General features: G+C 37.2%; 1 protein-coding gene across 1 annotated transcript in view; it reads right to left on the reverse strand.

Moving 5' to 3' along the window:
• Window positions 1-20,150, reverse strand: part of sestd1 (SEC14 and spectrin domains 1) — a 30,796-nt gene extending 10,646 nt beyond the window's left edge. Inside the window, exons 1-9 of the mRNA XM_038297454.1 lie at window positions 19,908-20,150; window positions 15,967-16,036; window positions 15,780-15,888; window positions 15,614-15,704; window positions 15,414-15,527; window positions 7,654-7,767; window positions 7,459-7,553; window positions 7,327-7,382; window positions 2,223-2,297 (exon numbers count right to left, since the gene is read on the reverse strand). Of these exons, the coding sequence (XP_038153382.1) occupies window positions 2,223-2,297; window positions 7,327-7,382; window positions 7,459-7,553; window positions 7,654-7,767; window positions 15,414-15,527; window positions 15,614-15,704; window positions 15,780-15,888; window positions 15,967-16,036 (724 nt within the window). The 5' untranslated portion in view covers window positions 19,908-20,150. The remainder of the gene's footprint in view (window positions 1-2,222; window positions 2,298-7,326; window positions 7,383-7,458; window positions 7,554-7,653; window positions 7,768-15,413; window positions 15,528-15,613; window positions 15,705-15,779; window positions 15,889-15,966; window positions 16,037-19,907) is intronic.
• Between the last annotated feature and the right edge of the window lie 332 nt (window positions 20,151-20,482).

The raw sequence follows: 20,482 nt of genomic DNA on the forward strand, positions 1-20,482 counted from the left end.
AAGTTCACAAAAAACGTTTCAATATTCGTCCATACTGCTCGTCCAATGTATTCCAAGTGTCCTGAGTGGGTAGCGTCCATAATTTACTCGAAACGAAGTCCTTTAGAATGTTTTTAGAGCATAAACAGTAGTGTATAGGACTTCCTAAATGCGCGTTCACGAGTCTATGGAAACCGCGGCAGACCAAACCAGATGAAAGTGCGCATTCAGCTCGGCAAAGAACTCATGCTCTTCCTCAACACTGAAGTCCTCAGACATTTTTCTTTCGTTGTTTCTTTCTTTGCACAGGTAAACAGCACATTTCTTCTTCTATGCTTGCATTATCGGCAGAGCAGACGCTGAATGCGCACTTTCATCTGGTTTGGTCTGCCGCGGTTTCCGTAGGCTCGTGAACGCGCTTTCAGGAAATCCTATACACTACTGTTTATGCTCTAAAAACATTCTAAATGACTTCGTTTCGAGTAAATTATGGACGCTATCCACTCAGGACACTCGGAATACATTGGACGAGCAGTATGGAGGAATATTGAAACGTTTTTTGTGAACCTTTATGGACCTTTCCGTCTCGGGCACAATAGACCTCCATTATTTGAATGTCAGCAGACAGCAAGAAGCCTCCCAGATCTCCAGATGCATTTGAGATATCAAAAAAGTACTCCAGAGTGTTGTTCAGCATGGGGGTGAGTAGAAAATGAAGGCTAATCATGTTTTGGGTGTACTATTCCTTTAACACATTAATAAAATAAGGCCCCAAATAACCTTAAAATAATTCCGCATATTTGGGTTATTTTTTTTTTTTTTTTTGTTTTTTTTTTAAACATATTTGACCAAAAAAAATGTGTAATTCTGTTGAGTGAACACCATGTTGAGATAAAAAAGGGTTTTTTCATGTTGATAAATGTACTTTTTATGCCTTTCATTATTTTGCGTTTTTAATTCTAATGACATGAAAAACGGTATTGAGCATAAATTTTTTTTCTGGGTATATGTTTAAAATTTTAGTATCTTGACAACCTTAACTAATATTCATCTATTCTAATCATATAATTGAATTATTAACTTTGTAAAATGCAGTTTATGATAACCTTAACAATGAAAGTAGCACAAGGTTGTTTAAGTTAAGAGGTCAAATTTTAAAAAATCAACTAAGTGTTAAAACCCTTTAAAGGAAAATTCCGGTTTTTTACACTTTTAGCTCATTTTCTGTAGTGTCCAGGATGAAATCGAATGATCGACACCAAAATTTTGACGATTGGTCCTGTCTCTGCTATTTGGCTCATGCAGAATCCCCCCCTGGCTGCTTCAGAATGGCTTCCATAGTGCATGTCCGATAATGTCCTTAAAACAACCTTAAACGTTCTTTTTTTTAAATATGCTACTCACCGGGTCGTCAGCGCTGTTCAATAACGTTCCAAAAAAAGTTTCGTAAAGAAAAAACATTCCTGTAGTGTTTTATTTAGCATTTTGTAAATCCCATTGAGTTCTGTTGGAATAGTCAATATCCCTCCGCCACCGGAAACGGAAATGGGGCCTTTATTCACTTAGTTGTAGTCTTTTCGCAAGGCCCAAGTGTTTCTGCTTCACTCTGTGTACTCCGACGTCGAGGTGCTAACATCTCTGTTAAACACTTTAAAAAACTCTGAAAATGGAATACGAAAGGTGGATTCTTGAGGAGGACATATTGGACTTTGAGTTTGACGGTAGAGGATACCGTCGCCAACTAGTGGTCTGGAGTGTGCAACGCTTCAGATTCGAACAGGAATCTGAAGCGGTTGTGATGTATCGGGAAAAATAGTTCTGGGATTTACAAAATGCTAAATAAAACAAGACAGGAACGGTTTTTCTTCACGAAACTTTTTTTGGAACGTCATTGAACAGCGCTGACGACCCGGTGAGTAGCATATTTTAAAAAAAGAACGTTTAAGGTTGTTTTAAGGACATTATCGGACATGCACTATGGAAGCCATTCTGAAGCAGCCAGGGGGGGATTCTGCATGAGCCAAATAGCAGAGACAGGACCAATCGTCAAAATTTTGGTGTCGATCATTCGATTTCATCCTGGACACTACAGAAAATGGGCTAAAAGTGTTAAAAACCGGAATTTTCCTTTAATTAAGCTCCAGTTTATTTTGCATCAAAGCAGAAGTGATACACATAAACATGAATAAAGATTTCTAGATTTCCACTGCTTCTTTTTAAGGGAGGGTCAGTTTCTTCCTCACCTGCCTGTCCGCCTCCTCCTCCTCCCTCTGAGTCGTTGAACCGGCGCTGTTGCAGCTCAGACAGCAGCTCATGACCTGCGTACACACATTTTTATATTTAAAAGCTTTACATAAATATGTGAAACAACGAGATGACAGCGTTTGTTAACATGCTGTTAGATTTTGGATGGAGAATGGTGGTTCCATAAACAAAGACTCCTTTAACCTCTGCCCAACACTACACACACACTCAGGCTAAATCTAATCATAAGCACATCCACAAAGCACATCCAGATGTTGTTTGTGACTATTTGGCTTCAGGATTAGAGGGAAATTGGCCAAATGGTGTCAAACATCTCCTTCTAGGACTCTGTGGCTCACACAGTCAAGAAAAAGCTTTAAAATGACAAAATCCTGAAGTAGGAAAAACTACAGCTATGAAATAGGCTTTCCGTTGTCTTCTGTATTTTTTTGTACCCGTATTTCAGATCGTAATACCATTTAGAAAATTAGGAAAAGATAACCAGAAAAGTGAACTATAGAGCGCACCTAACTATAAGCCGCGCCTATGGAAGTAAAACAGTCTCATAGAAATCTACCTTTTATTTTGTACACCGAATTTTAAACACTGAATTTTTTTACACATTAAATTCCTTACACCGAATTTTTATTTGGTGAAAATTCAGCTGCAAAAAACTCAGTATGGGGCCAAAATTGTTGCTTTATTAGTTGTGTATCTGTATCTCGATTTGTGTGTGTGCAGTGGGATTTGAAAATTTGTAAATCAGACTGTGTGTGAGGAGATTTGTGTGTACTGTACGTGACATTACTGCAGCAGATCTGAATACAGATTTGTGGAATTTTTACATATTCTCAAATCTCAGTACATATTGGTAAATCTGAAGACAGATTTGTGGATTTCTTACACATTTGCAAACCGGATTACACACATAGTAGTTTTACACATCTTGTTTTACAGATACACAATACTCCCCACATATTTGCAAATAATAAAGCAACAATTTTGGCCCCATAATTCAGCTGCAAAAAATTCAACTGCAAATGTGTTGACCTTTTGGTGAACTCAAGCCAAAGCAATCTACACTCAATGCAGTCGAGCAGCTTCTATCCAATAAAATTAGCTCATTTTGTCAGAAAAAAAAAAAAGGAAGTTTGCCATTGGCCGCTTTTTCCAGATCAAACCAAGAGCGTTGGCAGACAGGGGTGCTGCACTAGCTGTGATCGGCTCAGTTATTTCACCCAGTCCGATTATATGAAAAACCCTAATGGTTGTCTATTAGTAGCTAAATGGCGTTTTGTAATCATATCCTTTTAACAAGAAAACTCCTCATTCAGCTTCATTCAGCCTGGAACAAAGCTATACTGTTGTGTCATGTGACCAAATGCGCTCATTTCATTGGCTAGAAGCTGCTCGACTGCAGCGAGTGTCGATTGCTTTGGCTTGAGTTCACCAAAAGGGCAACACATTTTCAGGTGAATTTTTTGCAAGAGAATTTTTTGCAGGCAAATTTTTACCACATATAAATTCCGTGTTTAAAATTTGGTGTTCAAAAAAATCACTGTTTAAAATTTGGTGTACAAAAAAAAAGGGAGATTCCAATGTTTTTCTCCTATACACGCCCACTAAGATTCTTGGGGAAAAAAGCCACTGTTGTAAGCCACTGATATCTACTAAACTGTCTCCCACCAAACCTGTAGGGGGAGCTCTACATATAGCCCCCCCGAGTAGGGATGAAGAAGAATGCTAGCTCCCGTTAGCCTGTTGGCTCATAGCAGAAAAAGCTTCTACTGAAAGACGGACATTCTCCAGCTCTTTAAGTCAGCTCTGCAGGAGTTGAGCCCAGTCTCTTCATTGATTTGGCAACTTTAATGCTTCAAATAAATGTCAAAATGTGTGAATTCAGAATATTTGATCTCCGTCGTGTCTGCTGCTAGCATGTTCTTGTGCTAAATTAAAATCAGCCACTTATTCTTTAATATCCAACTATGACGTCCCCCGTTGGCGGTTAGGAAAAATCCACAGAAAAACTAGCCTAGTAAAGTAGCCCCACCTGCTAGCCTCAATCAATGCCCCAGGCCCTAGAACTGGCGGGTCAATCGCAACGCAGAGATGTGTTTTGAATTTCTGGATGCAAAGGAGGTGGGGGTTTGAGGGCGTGACGACAAAGCTGCGCAACGCTGGAGAAAACTCAACAAGGAAGATGGCAACGACTACTGAACGGTTCTCGTTTGACTTTGGAATCAGTTTTGGAAGGATTAGACTCTGGGTTTTCACTGAAACCTGAGCAGGAAGAGACTCTACGCTCATTCATGTTTAAGAAAGACGTATTCGTCTTCGTAAAGACGCCACTAGCTTTCTGTCGCTCTTACTACATCACAATCAGTTGCGCTCATTGGTCAGAGCGTTGGCCAATATGCACAGACAGGGTTTGAAAGATATATTTCAGACATTTAGTCTGGTTTATCAGGCAAGAGAAAAACCACACCTTATAAGCTGCATGGTTCAAAACGTGGGAAAGAGCTAGCAGCTTATAGTAAGCAAAATACTGTACTTTTATTAAAGGGTAAAAAATAGTTATGCAAACCAACTTAACCCCTAGTAAATTTAATAAGAGCCATAAATTCACCTCCTAATGGTTAAGGAAACAAAAAGGGTGTGCAGTTAAAAAATTAAATGGGAGGAAGAGACTTGAGTAAATAGGATGTTCATGCTTAAAAAGAAAATCTATCTCTATCAATTTGTGGCTGACTTAAGACAAAAAAAGACAATTACAGTGACCCCTTCCGGGGCGCGCACAGCCACTAATGAATCAAATAATCCTTCACAAACATCAGGAGCAATACCATGTTTAGTAATCTGAGACACATAAATGTGGCAAAAAAAGGAAATAGGGTGGAAATATCTGGGGCAATGACTGTATCATTCAGACTCAATATTCAATACTTCTCTCAGTTCGTCCTTGATGTGTGGTCTGAAAACATCCAAACTGACAAACTGAAAACCTCAAGGTTATATCACCTTAATAAAACCTCCACATCCGCGTGTTTTCAGAACATATATTCTTAGTGGGGGAGGATTTTTTACTTATTTCTTTAACGATTCCCTTTAGCTGTAACTGTGATGCTTCTGTGAAACGCTCTGTTCTAATTATTTTAATTCTGGGAGAATAAAGCCTGTTTGTGTCTTGAGGACAGAAAAGTGATTGTCTGGTGAAGCATCAAGTCTGTGCTTCATTATGAGGGACCCTTTATCCTCATGTTATTTGTCTGACCTGAAGCCTTGAAGCTGTTTCTAAATGCATTCTGCAATTTCATCCTGGTGTGTTGATCAGGGCTGCAACTAACGATTATTCTGCAAATCGAAATAGTAATAATCAGATAGCCAAAGATTCCTAAAGATGATTTTTTATTAAATTAAACCAGGGGAAACTAAAATTTTTCCACTTGAGGAGTTCTGGATAGAGCATATTGACAGACGGAAAAAAAAATAATTTAATCTTCAATGCAAAATGTTTGTATATTTCTTTTACAATTTTGATATAATTACTGCTCTAAAAGGCAATTTTCCAGTCTCTATACTCCATTTAACATTTCAATTACTATTAGTTGACAATTGTTTCAATAATTAACTAATTGTTTCAGTCCTATTGTTGATAAAGAAAACTGACTAGCTAGTCATTAATATTAATCAGATCAGGGCTGCTATCTGCTAAAACGACAATATATCATAATATCACTAAAACACCATTTGAATAACAAACAATCAGAATATTTCATTTCCTGGATTATTTTACATGTTAAGCCTTTTTGAACTTCTTCTACTTCTAGTGCCTGCCTGTTAATTTCAAAACAGAAGAAAGAGAATAATAATGCCTCAGACTGATGACCCCCTAAATAAACATTAAATGTATCCATCTATACGGTTAAATATATTCATTTATAAATACAAGTAATTTTAAATGGCTTAGATTTATTTTATTTATTTTCATTTTAGTTTTTAATTATCTAGTAGGACATCTATCTTTTAATGTTCAATTTTATAGTGATCCATTGAATGTTAGATAAATTAGACAGGAAAAAAAGATTGATCTTATATATAAAATTTTGATTGTTTCATATATATTATTATCTATCAAAGCCATATAAGGACTTTATCTAATATATAGAATCATCTAATGTGTATTAAATTATGATCCATTACTTTAGACCAGTGTTTTTTAACCCTGGTCCTCAAGGTAAACCTCCCTGCATGTTTTGGATGTTTCTCAACTTTCACACCCCTCATATCCATTCATAGCAAATTAACAGGCTTTGCTAAAATGCAATACTCTACATAAGGTGTTGAAGCTGAGAAACATCAAAACCTGTGTGCTTGAGTTGGGCTGAAAAACACTGCTTAAAGGGCAGATTAGACTTCTGCAACCGCACACATCAAATGTTGCTTGCATCTGGTCACGAACCAGTTTTGCTGGTCTGCTTCTGCACCGTCAGTCTGGAATTTCTAGGGACACACAGCAGTTTCCAGCCAAAACACAAGGGGGAGCCTATTCGAGAACTCGCGAGAACTAAGACGGATTGCACATCCTCGATTAACCTTTCGCCGTCGTCCATTGTAGTTGTTCCTCAGTTTTTAAAAATGGTGTGCCCCGGCACCGAATCGAGAAGGACGACCACACAGACAGCCGGAAATGGCTTTCCAAGGACCAATCACAGCTGCTTTTTGTCAGCGCACTTCCACTTGAGGTCTTGAGGTTTGCGACCGTCCAATGCGCAGTCAGGATTTTTTTGAGGTACGCAACGACAGTTGTAGGACCTCAGCGCGGGGGGCGTGGTGTGCAGGGGACACAGAGACAGATTTGAAGGTTGCAGAGGCTATGCATCAAAGCATAAATTGGCCTTTAGACCACTATGGCCGTAGATGCTGCATTGCTGCATGTGAATGGGTTGCATAGTGTCCGCTTCAATGTTAAGCCATATACTTCAGGAATCATATTAAAAAATAAATCATGAAAAACATCTCTGGAGCCCACAATTGCTGTCTCACAACCCCACAGGGGTTCTGAAATCTGCTTTAAATGTTTTAATCTAGGAAAAAATGTTTTACCATTCTGTAGGACAGTTTCAGGATCAAGTGATGGCAATAGAGCTCCATCGGTTGATCTGCAATGGCAAACAGACCATAATTCAAAACAACAGCTGTAAGATTAATCACAATAATTACGGGCTGCGGGCCTACTTGTCTTTGTCCCCCGAGGCACTTTTTTCACTGTCGTTGATGATCGTCAGCTCGTCCAGAAGCGCAGTCGACTCTTTTGTAAACTTCTCAAAAACCTGAAATGAAACGAATGACAAATAAGTACCAAGCTTCCAGTAACCATGGCAACATCCACTTTAGGATGAGCTGTAAAAGGTTTCAATATATTTCAGATACCAGTCTCTTGTTGAGCCAGTCGCTGTGGTCATAGTCCAGACTTCCTCCGAAATCGTCTGTAAGCTGGCAAGGTTCGATGTAACGAGTGAGCTTATTGGCCGAAACCAGGATCACCTGAACCAAAGCATTAAAAGTCAGCATAAAGTCAGAAATCAGCCTGATCAAACACTAAAAGTAAAATTTTAATCATGTTGAGACTATTCCAGTGTGGTATTCCAATTACAATATGGAAAAGAAAAGGAGCCCTGCAGAGGATAGTGAGGGGAGCTAAAAAGTTAGGGTTACTAATATGTTTCTATTTTCAAAATTTTGCTTTTCTAAATGTATTTCATAATATTTTCAGGCGGTTTGTATGAAAATGATAAACATTAACATTGACTATATTTGCCTATATTGCTGAAGCTGGCTTCCGATTTAGCAATGTGCTAAAGAGCTGTATCCCTTTCCTGAAGTACCTGAAAGAAATTTGCAATAAATCAAATTTAAGAAAGTAAATCTTAAACACAGACCCTTTCAAATCAGACATTATTTTATCTCAAATAAATTCCAAGAATATAAACTGCAATACTTAACCAAGTGGAAACTTGGAAATATAATTTTGTCCAATTAAGCAGCCAAATGGTTCCTTTTATTTTGAAAGGGTGTCTCTTTATCAGTCAGTAATTCAACAATAAAAACGATTATTGAGTTGGAAAAAATCATTTATTTTGTAATTTGGCAAAAAACATAAAGCATACTTCTTTTTTTTTTTATTTTGCATAAAAATGACATTAAACTAGAGATGTTTTTTTTTTCAGTAATAAAAAAAAAATCTTTTTTTTCTCTTTTCTTTTTAGGCAATGCAAAGGTATTTTTTTTCCCAGACCAATGTACATAAATCAAAGGATATATTTCAAATGTTATATATTTTCATTATGTTTTCTATTATCTTTCTGATTATTTTTTTTTTTTTATTATTTGACCTAATATTTTTATGGATCATTAACATAAACATCATTTAAAAAAAAAATGATGAATTGTTACATTTTTGGTTTGCTTTAATAAAGAAAATCAAATAAAAAACATTTTTTTTTTTACCTCAGTCAGGAGGGGAAAAAAGCTGCTTTTTTATTTCTGAAATTCAATATTCTCTAAAGTGGTGGGTATGAAACTAGAGATTAGGTTGTGGTTGTTTTTTTATGTACATAAATATAGCCAGTGCCAGGATACATAGCTTCTAAACCAATATGGCGACAGTGATGTGGTTATGTTGATATCAAAAGGACTTGATATAAGACTTTAAAAAAATTGAGTACAGAAACACATTTAATTTTTCTTTGATAATGATAATTTTTGGTTAATTAAATTTAATGTATTTAGACTCCATATACCTCCTATCAAAGTAGGTTGGTTTCATTAAGAATTTCTCACTTATCTTGTGTCTGCTATGAAGAACCAGCTTTAAATATTTATTTTTCCCAACAGCCTCTTTATCATACGTGCCCCAACAACTGCATAGCCCTGAAAGGGACAACTATGATTACAGGTTTTATAACAACTTGAAGCATTTATTGCTCGCTCACATCTGTTTTCTACTTTTGCTAAATAACAGTTATTAATTGTCCACTCATCCCTGATCCCATTCTCTAGGTCTCTGATTTACAATGGAGCAACAGATAAAGTGGGAGAAGGCTGTCCTCCTTTAGGCTGTTTAACGAATACAGACTGCTGACATCCTAAAAATACACTCAGGAGTTGAAATATGCTCTGGACCTCCAATAAACTCTGCAGAGTTATTACATTAGAAATGCTTTGAGGTTAAAAAATTAATCATAACTGAAGAGTTTTGCTCTCAGAATTTCATCATCTTTATGAGTTGTTGTCCAAACACTGACTATATAGATCACCTCTGTTTCCATAATTCTCATAAAAAGCTGTCTGCAAACATCAGTACAGATATTTAAGCTCTAAAATAATGTAATTTATCATTGCAGGAACATTGGAAACATTGTGATCATTCCATTCCAGTGAGGCAAAGGAGCGTTGATCCTTATAAGTCAGGAAATGGCTGTAAAGAGTAGCTACTTGCCTAAACCTGCAACAGTCAGAGCAATAATTAATGACTGAATCTGTGACAAACAAGACCTTGAGCTATAGCAACATTGTTTAATACATGTGAATGTAAACATAGCATAAAATTTCAGGGAGTTTGTGTTGGGTTGATTTATTTCTTTGCAGGAACATTTATAAGGAAAATGGATTTGTAGAAGGAGAGAAATATCCAGTCTGACAAACCAAAACAGCTAATCCTCCTATTGCCTCTTATATGGAGCCCTTTTTGTCACTGCATGATTAAATACTGCACAGTACCAGCATTCTTCAGTGTGTTGCTGCTGACATCTAATGTTCATCACCATCCGGTTCAAACCTCTCAACTACGTATGTCGCGATCTCGAGATCGGAATCGGCCCGATCTTTTCCTATTTTACCGTGATCGGAGATCAGCTACATTACCTGACTAGTCGCGGCGAACTTTACAGCAACTGCAGTAAAGTACCGGCTAGTTACGGTTGATGGTAGTTGCACAATACAAACCTTCGCAGCTGCTGCAAAGCAAGCATGTCAGAAGTGTGGGAGTATTTTACTGTAGTGAGTAAGGGTGTAAATAATAATCGTTTGGTACGATTTGGGGGGGGGGGGGGGGGTCTGGAGCCGAGGTATTGCATTGCACTCATTGCACTGATTCTGTGCAGTATTTTCTGATGCAAAGCCTTGCAGAATCTATAACACTTGGGCATTATTATTTTTCAGTGGAAGAGGTTTAAATAGGGATAGATGGAGTGCAACTTTTCTACTTCAGTTTTTTTCTGTAGTTTCTCAAAAAAAAAAAAAAAAAAAAAAAAAAAAAAAAAGCACAACGATATTACAGCTTTCATTGGTTTATTTCAAATTTGAAACATTGTCTAGCCTGTATGCTGTAAAAAAAAAAAAAAAAAAGAAAAAAAAAAATTCACCAATTAATCGAATCGTGGTGTATTCTTGAGTATAGAAAATAATCAAATCGTTGGGTCAGGAAATCGATACTGAATCGAATCGCCATGATGGGTGGGATTTACACCCCTAGTAGTGAGTGAAGACAGTCCTAAAGCTACTTGCAATGTCTGCTACATAGGAATTTCAAGAGGAGGTAGCAGCAGAGCTACATTTAACACCATGAACTTGATTCGTCATTTGAGGACAAAACATGACAATGTGTATGAAGCGTTTTGTAAAGCTGCAGAACGACTGGGTTACTAAAGCAAAGCAACAAAAGCTGGACGAGGAGAGACAAATACTCCAACGAAAATAATAGAGCAAAGAAGATCACAGAAAGGTTGGTCGAATTTATTGCTCTTGACTGAATTAGGATATGTGATTGAGGCATAACTGGAAAGAGCATTGTGGTTATTATAATTAAGTATTCAGGTTTGGTTGTTTAGTTGTTTTTAGGGCTACGTAGGTGTTTGTTCTAGACTGAAGAATGGTCTTGTTGATTTTGATCATGTTTCAGTGATCATGCTACTTTAAGTTGCAGTCCTGAAGTTTTGAATTCATTAGATTGAATTCTGTTTACTTACTTTTTTAAGTTGTATTGAGATTTTTCAAATTTATTTACTGAATTGTGACTATTTGTCTTCTATCTGTTTATATCACATTTAAGATGAGCAAGGGCATTTTAAATTTGCTGAGTGGTCAGTGCACTTTATTTTTATTGACTTTTTGCCAGCCTATATTAATCACTTATAAGCTAAAAGTGGATCTTGGATAGCACTTTATTTGATAATACTGTACCGTCAGTCAAAATTGAAGCTGACCTTTAATCTTGGGTAAGATTTTGATTTAATGGGATTTACAATAATAATAGAAATGCTTTTTGATCAGATATTAGTCTAATAAAAAGTTGAGTTACTTACTCAAAATATATTTGAGCTTTATCTATTTCACTACTAAAGAAAAATTATCGGATCGGGACTCAAGATCGGATCGGATTTGAGGTTAAAAGATCGGATAAGGATCGGAGGCCTAAAATGCTGATCGGGACATCCTTACTCTCAACACATTTGAGCGCAACGACAATCTCACTCACTGTGGTGCCGTAGCGCAAAGATGTCTACCTCCTGGCAATGCAAGACCCAATTCTATGGAATTATAAATAGCAATTTCTAAGGCAAGTCAAACACAATGATTGAGACTTTCAGTTCGTACATGACAACAACACATTTATGTATAACATATTACATAATATATATCTGACAATAAATCCTGTAATTATTACACGCTGTAGTTTAGAACCATTATTAATCCTCAATCAGCTTCTACAATAATACAAAAAACTCTAAGACAGATTTCCTGTAGTTGGGATTTTAAAATTGGGGTGCCACAAGATTATTCGGGGTGGCATTATAGTGAATATTATGCCTTATGTATGCAGAATATTTATAATTATAACTTAAACGTTTTCTTTTTCTAAAAGTAGAATGACAAGAAAGCAACCAATCATGACAACACCCAGCGTTATGAGAAAGTCGTTTCGAAAGGTACTCTATTACAGTAATATGCTAAAGCTTTGTAAGGTAGTTAGTTGGCATCAGCCTCATTAATTGGACAGCTGGAGTGAATTAAAGAGCTTTTTGACAGCATGCTGTAAAATTCACCGTTTTACATCTGCGCTATTTAAGGGGTTCACTTATCAATAACATACGCGCCAGCATAAAACCATTTACATATCCTCTGCACTGTAATGCTGTTGCAGAGAAGCAGCAAGTAGCTTGAACAATGAGAAGGTAGAATGAAGCCACTGCTGTGTGCTGCATGATGCTGCATTCAATTGCGCTGAAAAGGTGGAAGTACTGACTAGAATCGTTCGTAAAACTCAGACCATTGCAACACAATGTATATATATATATTTTTTTTTGTTTATTAACCAAAGCAAATTGCTGGATCATAAGATAAACTCCAGCCCGAGTGTCTCTGATGGTTTTCTAAATCAGAATACAGGGCGTTGTGAGTTTAATATCAGACTACAAGATAAAAGCAGGATTTATAAGGAGAGAAAAGAAATCAAGCAAAGTAACCTTTTTCTTCGTTATCACATAAATCACACAGCAGTTCAATTTTGCCCATAAATAAACCTGAAAAGACAGTTGGCAGAGAGGCTGTCTTCCAGTTGTCACGGCAAACGATGCCAACAGCAAACCTGGACTCAATCCATCGTGTGTATAAGTGTGTTTTTGATTTAAGTGCCAGGTCAGGCGCTACAGCAGCTGTAGATCACACACCCCGCCACCAAAACTCTCCATGGTTGAGATGAGTCACATTTCAGCACCGTCACTGGGATCTCCCTCACAGCTGCTGTGGATGTTATCTGCTATTCAAGGATGGAAAGAAAACTAGAGGGGAAGCCACCCCACAGATTGGTTTAACTAGAACATGCTACCTCAGTAAAACTGACTTTAGGAGGTAATGAACTTAGTCTATTGCATTTTAACCTGCATACTGCCTCTTCAAGCAATCAGAAACATCTTCAGATTGGTTAAAAATAGGCTTATCTTCACATCTACTGCAAAGGATTATCCTTCTTTAACAACTTTCAAATTACCACAGACCAGCTGACTTGATCCGGTTACCATAGAAACCATGGCTGAGCCAACATGGCTGCAAAAATTTGGGTCAGCAAGACTACAGATCTATATTAGCAAAACCATCTGTCAATGATAGAGGTGGTGGTGACCATAACCACAGATGCCAACAGACACTATGAAGCATCCAGGTTTCTGTATGATGCCAAAAGTTAGTAGACGCTGACTAGGAAAAGTCAAACTAGTTTTAAAAACCAAACTAAGCATTAAAAGAAGGGAATATTTAGAATATCGTTGAAAAACTATTGATTACCATTTTCATAAAGCCCAAACGCATTATATTAATATGGCAACCTACTCGTCTTCTAAATATCCATGTCTGCAATTCTACCGCTGGGAGGGGATTATTTGTTGCAATATTTGGTAGCCTACTTTACTTCCAATACTGCACATTATTGCTGTGCTTGCAGTCTGATGGGTTTTCAACACATTTAAAACTGGATACACAGTTTATTGAAAGACATGCTGAAGCTAAAGCAGAGTGGTGGGTGTATGGGGAAAATAGTTACCAGCAAAAAGATAAGGGAGGAAATGTGAGTGGTCACAAGAACATACAAGTATTCACAAATAATATATTATATTCATTTTCAGTTTTTCTAATATGTTGAAGCCTGACTTCATTTAATTATCATTTTAGAATGATCCAATCTAGGTTTGTTTGCTACAGATCTATATCTTGTCTGGTTCTGAGAGAACTAATATTAGAAAAAAATGGATCTATGGCTACGTTCACACTGCAGGCCTTGATGCTCAATTCCGACTTTTTTTGTGAAAACCGTTTTTTTTTTTTTTGCGTTGCCGTACACATTTTCAAATATTTGAAACTTGGATGTGATCTCCTGTGTGAACTGCAGTCATACAACGCAAGTGTCCTACATGCGCAGTAGAGGACGCAATGACGTCACAAGCAAGCGTGCTCTGTGTTTAAGGAAGTACCATGGATGGTAGTGCCGGAGCGCATCTAGCGATCTTTCCCAACCTTATAAACACAATCTTTTCAATATAGATCTGTGTTGTTCAGACTGTCACGAAAAGATCAGATACAGGTCACATATGGGCAAAAAAAAAAAAATCGGATTTGGGTCACTTCAGGCTGCTGTGTAAATGTAGCCTATGAGCCATTAACTGTGTTTTGAAGAATCTCTCAAAAAGCTCTGAGCTGGATTTCAACCTTAGCATCACAAACAGATTGATTGTCCTTCTGTCGATGCTTCTTTGGTAGTGAGACTAATGGCGCCACCAAAAGAGGTGGATGCCTCATCAATGTTTTAATGATAAAGCGTCATCAGACAATGTCAGACAAACAAAGTAGAAACGACACATTAGCGCAGTGATTCCCAACCAGGGGTACTCGAGACCCTAGTGGTCTGCGTGTGCATTGCAAGGGGTACATGTAAATATTTTATTTATTAAGTAGTAAAATAAAATAGGGCTGGGATCTGTTTTGCTTTGTGAGGACCTAATTAAAAAATGAAAGAAACTTTTATCAACCAAAAAAATTACATTTTCTTTGAGTTCACCTTCAGTTTTGACCCACACCAAAACCAAGCAGATGAACAGACTAAATGTAGAGAACAGCCTGAGATCAGCTGTTTTTCACACTGAGCTATCGGAGCTCATCAAAGCAGCTCAGATGTCTTGATGAAAACAAAGTAAAATCAATAAGTCAGTTTGACAGTAACTGTTGTTCTGTATTTGGTCTCGGTTCATCAAGTTTTAATGTGATTATAAGGGAGTTACTCAGATCAGCTCCAGATTTATAAATCCATGTTTATAATACGATTTGATTTTTTATTTTGATTCCTCACTAACTTCTAGACAACATATTTATGTTGCTTTTCTAATTTGAGATGGAAATAATAAAATGCCTAAGATATAAATGGTCAAATTAAAAGATTAAAACAATTTTTATTTTATAATCAGATATTGTACATTCCACTTTTGGACATTAATCAATTTAATATTGTTTCCCCATGTAAAGATTTGAACATACAGAGAGGAATAAACTGACTGAAACTTCCTATACAATGTGCTATATTTCATATTTATGCGAGCTTTAGGAAAAGTAAAAGCCTGTTTGCCTCCAGCAGGTGAGGCACTCACCTCAAAGCCCAGGCGGTCTTTCTCCTTCCAGAAACAGAAGTGCGTAACCTTCTTATCCCAGAATTCGTCAGGCTTCACCACACAGACCAGCGACACCTCCGCTGGGATCACGTTCTGAAACATCCACCCACACGCCGCATCTTTAAAAACCTGCACCGACAACCAAACACCACAATCCTCGACGGAGGTTCGATTCCTACCTGCAGCATGAGCACCACCGTCTTCACAATGTTCCACTGAGACCTCCGGCCATCCACGATCACGGTGAAACCACGAGCCTTACACTTGTCACTGAAAGTGGGAGATGAGTTTAACTTGATGATAGTTCAGACACACATTAGGCTACCTTAGCTAGCATGCCTGTACCTAGGGATGCTGAGTAGGTAATCCAGCGTGGCGCTGAGTTCCTCCATGCTGGTCTGATCTGAATTGAGGGGGATGGTGAGGATCAGACCGCTGCGCCGGTCCTTGCCTCCTAACAGACGCCAAGAAACATTGAGTTACTGAAGGCGAAGATTTAGCACTAAAGGAGCATGAGGACACTGGGTATTACCTGAGAGGAAGGCCAGCTTCTTTTTTAGGACCGGGAGGATGGAGTTTGCTTCCATGGTGATGGCAGACATCTAAAAAGATGCAAGAATATTTAACAACAACAAAATAAAAGATTTTTCTTTTACTAGGAGAGCACATCATACACATACAATACCACCTTCAGAAGCTTAAAAGGTTTTAGAAGAAAAAGTGAACTCCTTCTGATAGTAAGATTTACTACAGCTGAGATTTCTAATTTACTGCCATCAATCACAGATGTCTAGAGGAGTTGTTGGACAGCCTGATGTAGCACTTTGAGTAAAGGGAGGGAGAACATTATAGAAAAGATCACTTTGAAAAAATATTCCAGTGCCTGAAGTAACAGGCAGCTAAAAAACAGTAAAGAAACACTTCAGTTTTCTTGCTTCATTGGTGTAAAAGTACATCATTTCTCCATGTAACCCATTCATTCATTCATCTATGATCCATCAAAGATTTAAATTCAAATACATAGACCTTAATAGAAAAAAGAAGAAATTATTAGTATTCCTTCAAAAGTATTTGGTTAGGCTCATATGCTGCTAATTCTACATTTACTACATCTTTCTAGAGACCAGCAGCATGTTTTGATCTTTACTGTATTAAAATAAAGTCTTAAAAAAGCTAAATCTGTGACTCTTAAAATAAAATCAGGCCTTTCTTTATCCGGTTTATTTCCACCTACAACTTGGAATCTTCCGTCGCCAATCAGCAAAAAGTAAATCATTTGCTTAATGATTAATTTGTTTAGTCACTGAACAAGTTGTGAACACAACAAGGTACACTAAATGCTAAAATAAACTTTTAACTATTAATCCCAAAAGAACTGAAAGACAACAATACAAATTTAACCACAGCGCATGCAGTATATTAACTGACTGTTAAGCTGGGGACGTCGGCTCTCTAATGTTTAAAAGAGTACTGAGTGTAATGTGACTGGATAAGGCCTTAAAAGATAAACACAATGAGGAAGGAAGGGGATGAGTGCGTTTGCAGAAACACCACCTAAAACCACCTGCAAACAAAAGAGCTGGAAACATACAAAAGAATAGTTAGCCGTCGGGTTTTACAGATGTTTCGACGAAATCGTGTCACCTTCCTTCAGGGAGCTTCAGCAGCGAGGAGCTGAACTGATTTTTTTAAGCAAAACAAAACTGAAACAAAACTAAAAAAATATTCAAAAAAGTGTGAAATGTGAGAGTTTAAAAAGATAAACATTAGCGCTCTGGCTGACATGCTGTACAAATAAGACAGGGACAGGACTGTTATTTTTCCCTAACAGATTTTCTCCCAGCTGGCATTCTTCCCAGCAGATTCAGATGCTGGCTCCAGCTCGGCCCATGATTTACTGCTTGTTTGATCAGGGCTTTTTTTTTTTTTTTTTTTTTTTCAGGTCGCACTCAGCAGTCAGCTAGTAAATCAGCAGGTTTTTGTTTCTGGATGAAACATCTTTGATGCTTAACTGCTCACCCAGCACTTCTCATCAGTCAGTTATTTCTTCTGTTGGCCATTCAATTGAATTCGGTTTATTTATATAGCACCGATTAATAACACATGTCATCTGAAGGCACTTTACAGTTCACCAGATCATACAGTTAAATTGATTCAAAGTTTTCTATCTAAGGAAAATCAGCTGATTGCATCGACTCGAAGGCAATCCCTCACACTAAGCATGCTTGTAGCGACAGTGGAGAGGAAAAACTCCCTTTTAACAGGAAGAAACCTCCAACAGAACCAGGCTCAGTGTCATCTGCAGAGGTCGACTGGGGTTATAGGAGACAGAAACAGAGATACAAATGGAAACTGTAAAAGGCAGAGGATGAAGAGAGCACCCACATCATAGTCTATGAAGGTGCTCCTTTTGGAAGTTTGGGGCCTGGCTGCACTAATAGTGAAAAATCAAATACCAAATGTTAGCAAAGAGTTCAGAGATAACAATAATTTTAAAAAATCCCTTTAAAATTAAGCTTGTGATTTTATCTTCAAACATATGAACCATTGGCTCAAAATGTTTAAATTTAATCATAGCTTAAAATAAAATTTTCTTAAACAAACGTATTCCTCCTACAACTGAGACATTCTTAGTGTTTAAGGTCTTTAAACTAGGGCTGAAACAATTCATCAGATTAATCGTGATTAATCGATTATTGAAATAAACATCGAGTAAATTAGTAAGCGGTTAATCGTTAAACAGGAGTGTAGAGACTAAAATATGCCTATAGCTGACAGAGTGACCCACCTTGAGCAGCAATTATACCAAAATTGCAAAAAACATATGCACATTTGCATTTAAGATTAAAAAAAAAGCTTTTTTGTCTGTCAATCTGCTCTATCCAGAGTTCCTCAAGTGGAAAGAGTTTTAGTTTCACCTGGTTTAATTTTGCAAAAAATATTCTTTAAGGAACCTTTTACTATACAATTATTAGAAATAATCGACAGATTAATCGATTTGCTAAATAATGGTTAGTTGCAGCCCTACTTTAACTGCCTATCCACAGCTAGAGGTACACCTAAAGGAAGGCTAATATAATTTTCCTTTCTTGCAAAAAAGATAAAGTCATCTTTAATTATAAAAAGATTATAGCAGCAATAAACTAGAATAGAAAGGCCATTCGGTGGAATTAAAAAACGGCTGCAACCATCTGCTAGCATGATGGTGTTGCTGCTTTCCAACTACAGCTGTTTCACTCTGATCAGCATATCTGTTAAAAAATATAGCTAATAGCTCGACTTATTAAGTAGCTGTTATACTGCTGTAATAAATATTTTTAGTGGCAGAAAATGTTTATTAGGTTTGTGAAGCGTATTAATAGTGATAGTAGTGCAGACAATGATTAGACTTTAGGATACAAAAAGCTATAATCCAAATTTACCTGTTTAGTTTTTAAAAGTTCACTATTTTGGATTCAATTTGGGGTTCAAAAGAGCAACCCTACAGTTGCAGGAAGAACTCTTGCTTCTTATAACACTAATATAATGTGACAATAAAGGGATTTTCTATTCTATTCTATTTCATTCTACTAACTCCCTTTGAATATGGCTAATTGTCTTTTAAAAAGCTACCATGGCCCGTTTTTCCACCACTTTAGCTACTTTATATCATATCTAATATAGATAAAAACTCTAGGGGGAAAACCAATGCATCTGTTGATATTACCTGGAATTTTTCTCTCTCTCTCTGCAGTTTTTTTTTTTTGTAATTTTTTTTAAGTCCTTTTTTTCTCTGCAGTGTTTTATTTGCACGTTTTTTATGTTCATTTTTTCTCAGTAGTTTTTTATTTTCTGCCTTTTTTTCTCTGTAGTTTTTTTATTTGCACATTTTAATTTTCTTTCTTTCTTTGCAGTTTTTTTTTTCCATTTTCATGTTTGTGATCAAACTGTTAATAGAAAATGTGAAATAATACCAGCTGATCACCATGGTTCGTGTGCCTCTTGTGATCTTACAGACCCAAATTTATACAAAGCAGAAGTATAATTTTTCCCCCTTTTTTTTTTAGATAACTGTATTATCTAAAAGCATGCATGTTTCATTTCAAGGCTATTTTCATCCATCTCTTTACAAAGCAGTTTGTTTAACTGTTTGAATTTTAAAATCAATATAACACATGTGTGGTCTCATGCATTTTATTTCAACATTTTTTAGCCTGTCAGGACGATTGCTGATTTGTAAACAAGAGCCCAGAGGTCTATCCTGCTGCAGGGCATCACCTTCCTGCAGCCCCCCTGCAGCACCGCTCGGTTCGGCCCAGCTGGTCTCGGCTCCGATCGTTCAAGTCCGACCCAGCGACACAATGACCTACATTCAGCAGCCGCAGACTGCGGAGGCTGCGGCTGTAAACCTCCATCACCACGTCTTCCTTCCGCCCACAACCGACAACTTTGAGCTCAACCAACAATGAGTATTGATCCGCTGGCTTTCCTTACCTTTTAGTCAAATCCGCAGCATTTTCCACTGTGTAAAAAAAATATCCTCCCCGTCTTCCTCCTTTTCTCTTTCCTCTTTATGCCCTCGATTTCGTTCTCCCTTTTCTTTTGTTTCCAGACTCTGTGAAAAACCAGAAACTAGACGCGTTTTATGGAATAATGTACTAAAATCCTCAGTTTGCTCACTTCTCCCCTTCTAACACCAGAAGCTCACACGAGCCAGGCGGTGGAGCTGGTCGCACTGCGCATGTGCAGTAAAGTCAAATAAAATACAGTAACTTCCGGTGTTTGATTACCGTTGTATTTTCAATAATCTGACTCAGGGGGGCGCTGTTGCTTCCTAGATCTCATTTCGCTTAATTTCTTGGCTTATCCAGATTGGATCTAACAAATAATCTCAATTGATCAAGAAATAAATAAATAAAATAAAATAAAAGACAAAAAAAGAGATAAAAATGCTCTTTCCCCCAAATCCACTTCAAAACTCTCTCAAAAGATAAACTTTCGAAATAATTTCTTGGATGTCTTTTGAATGATAATGCATTTGCATTTTATGAAGCAGAAATCAAATCATC

The sequence above is a fragment of the Cyprinodon tularosa genome, unplaced genomic scaffold, assembly GCF_016077235.1.
Source record: "Cyprinodon tularosa strain WSP-4 unplaced genomic scaffold, ASM1607723v1 ctg388, whole genome shotgun sequence".
Classification (NCBI taxonomy): domain Eukaryota; kingdom Metazoa; phylum Chordata; class Actinopteri; order Cyprinodontiformes; family Cyprinodontidae; genus Cyprinodon; species Cyprinodon tularosa.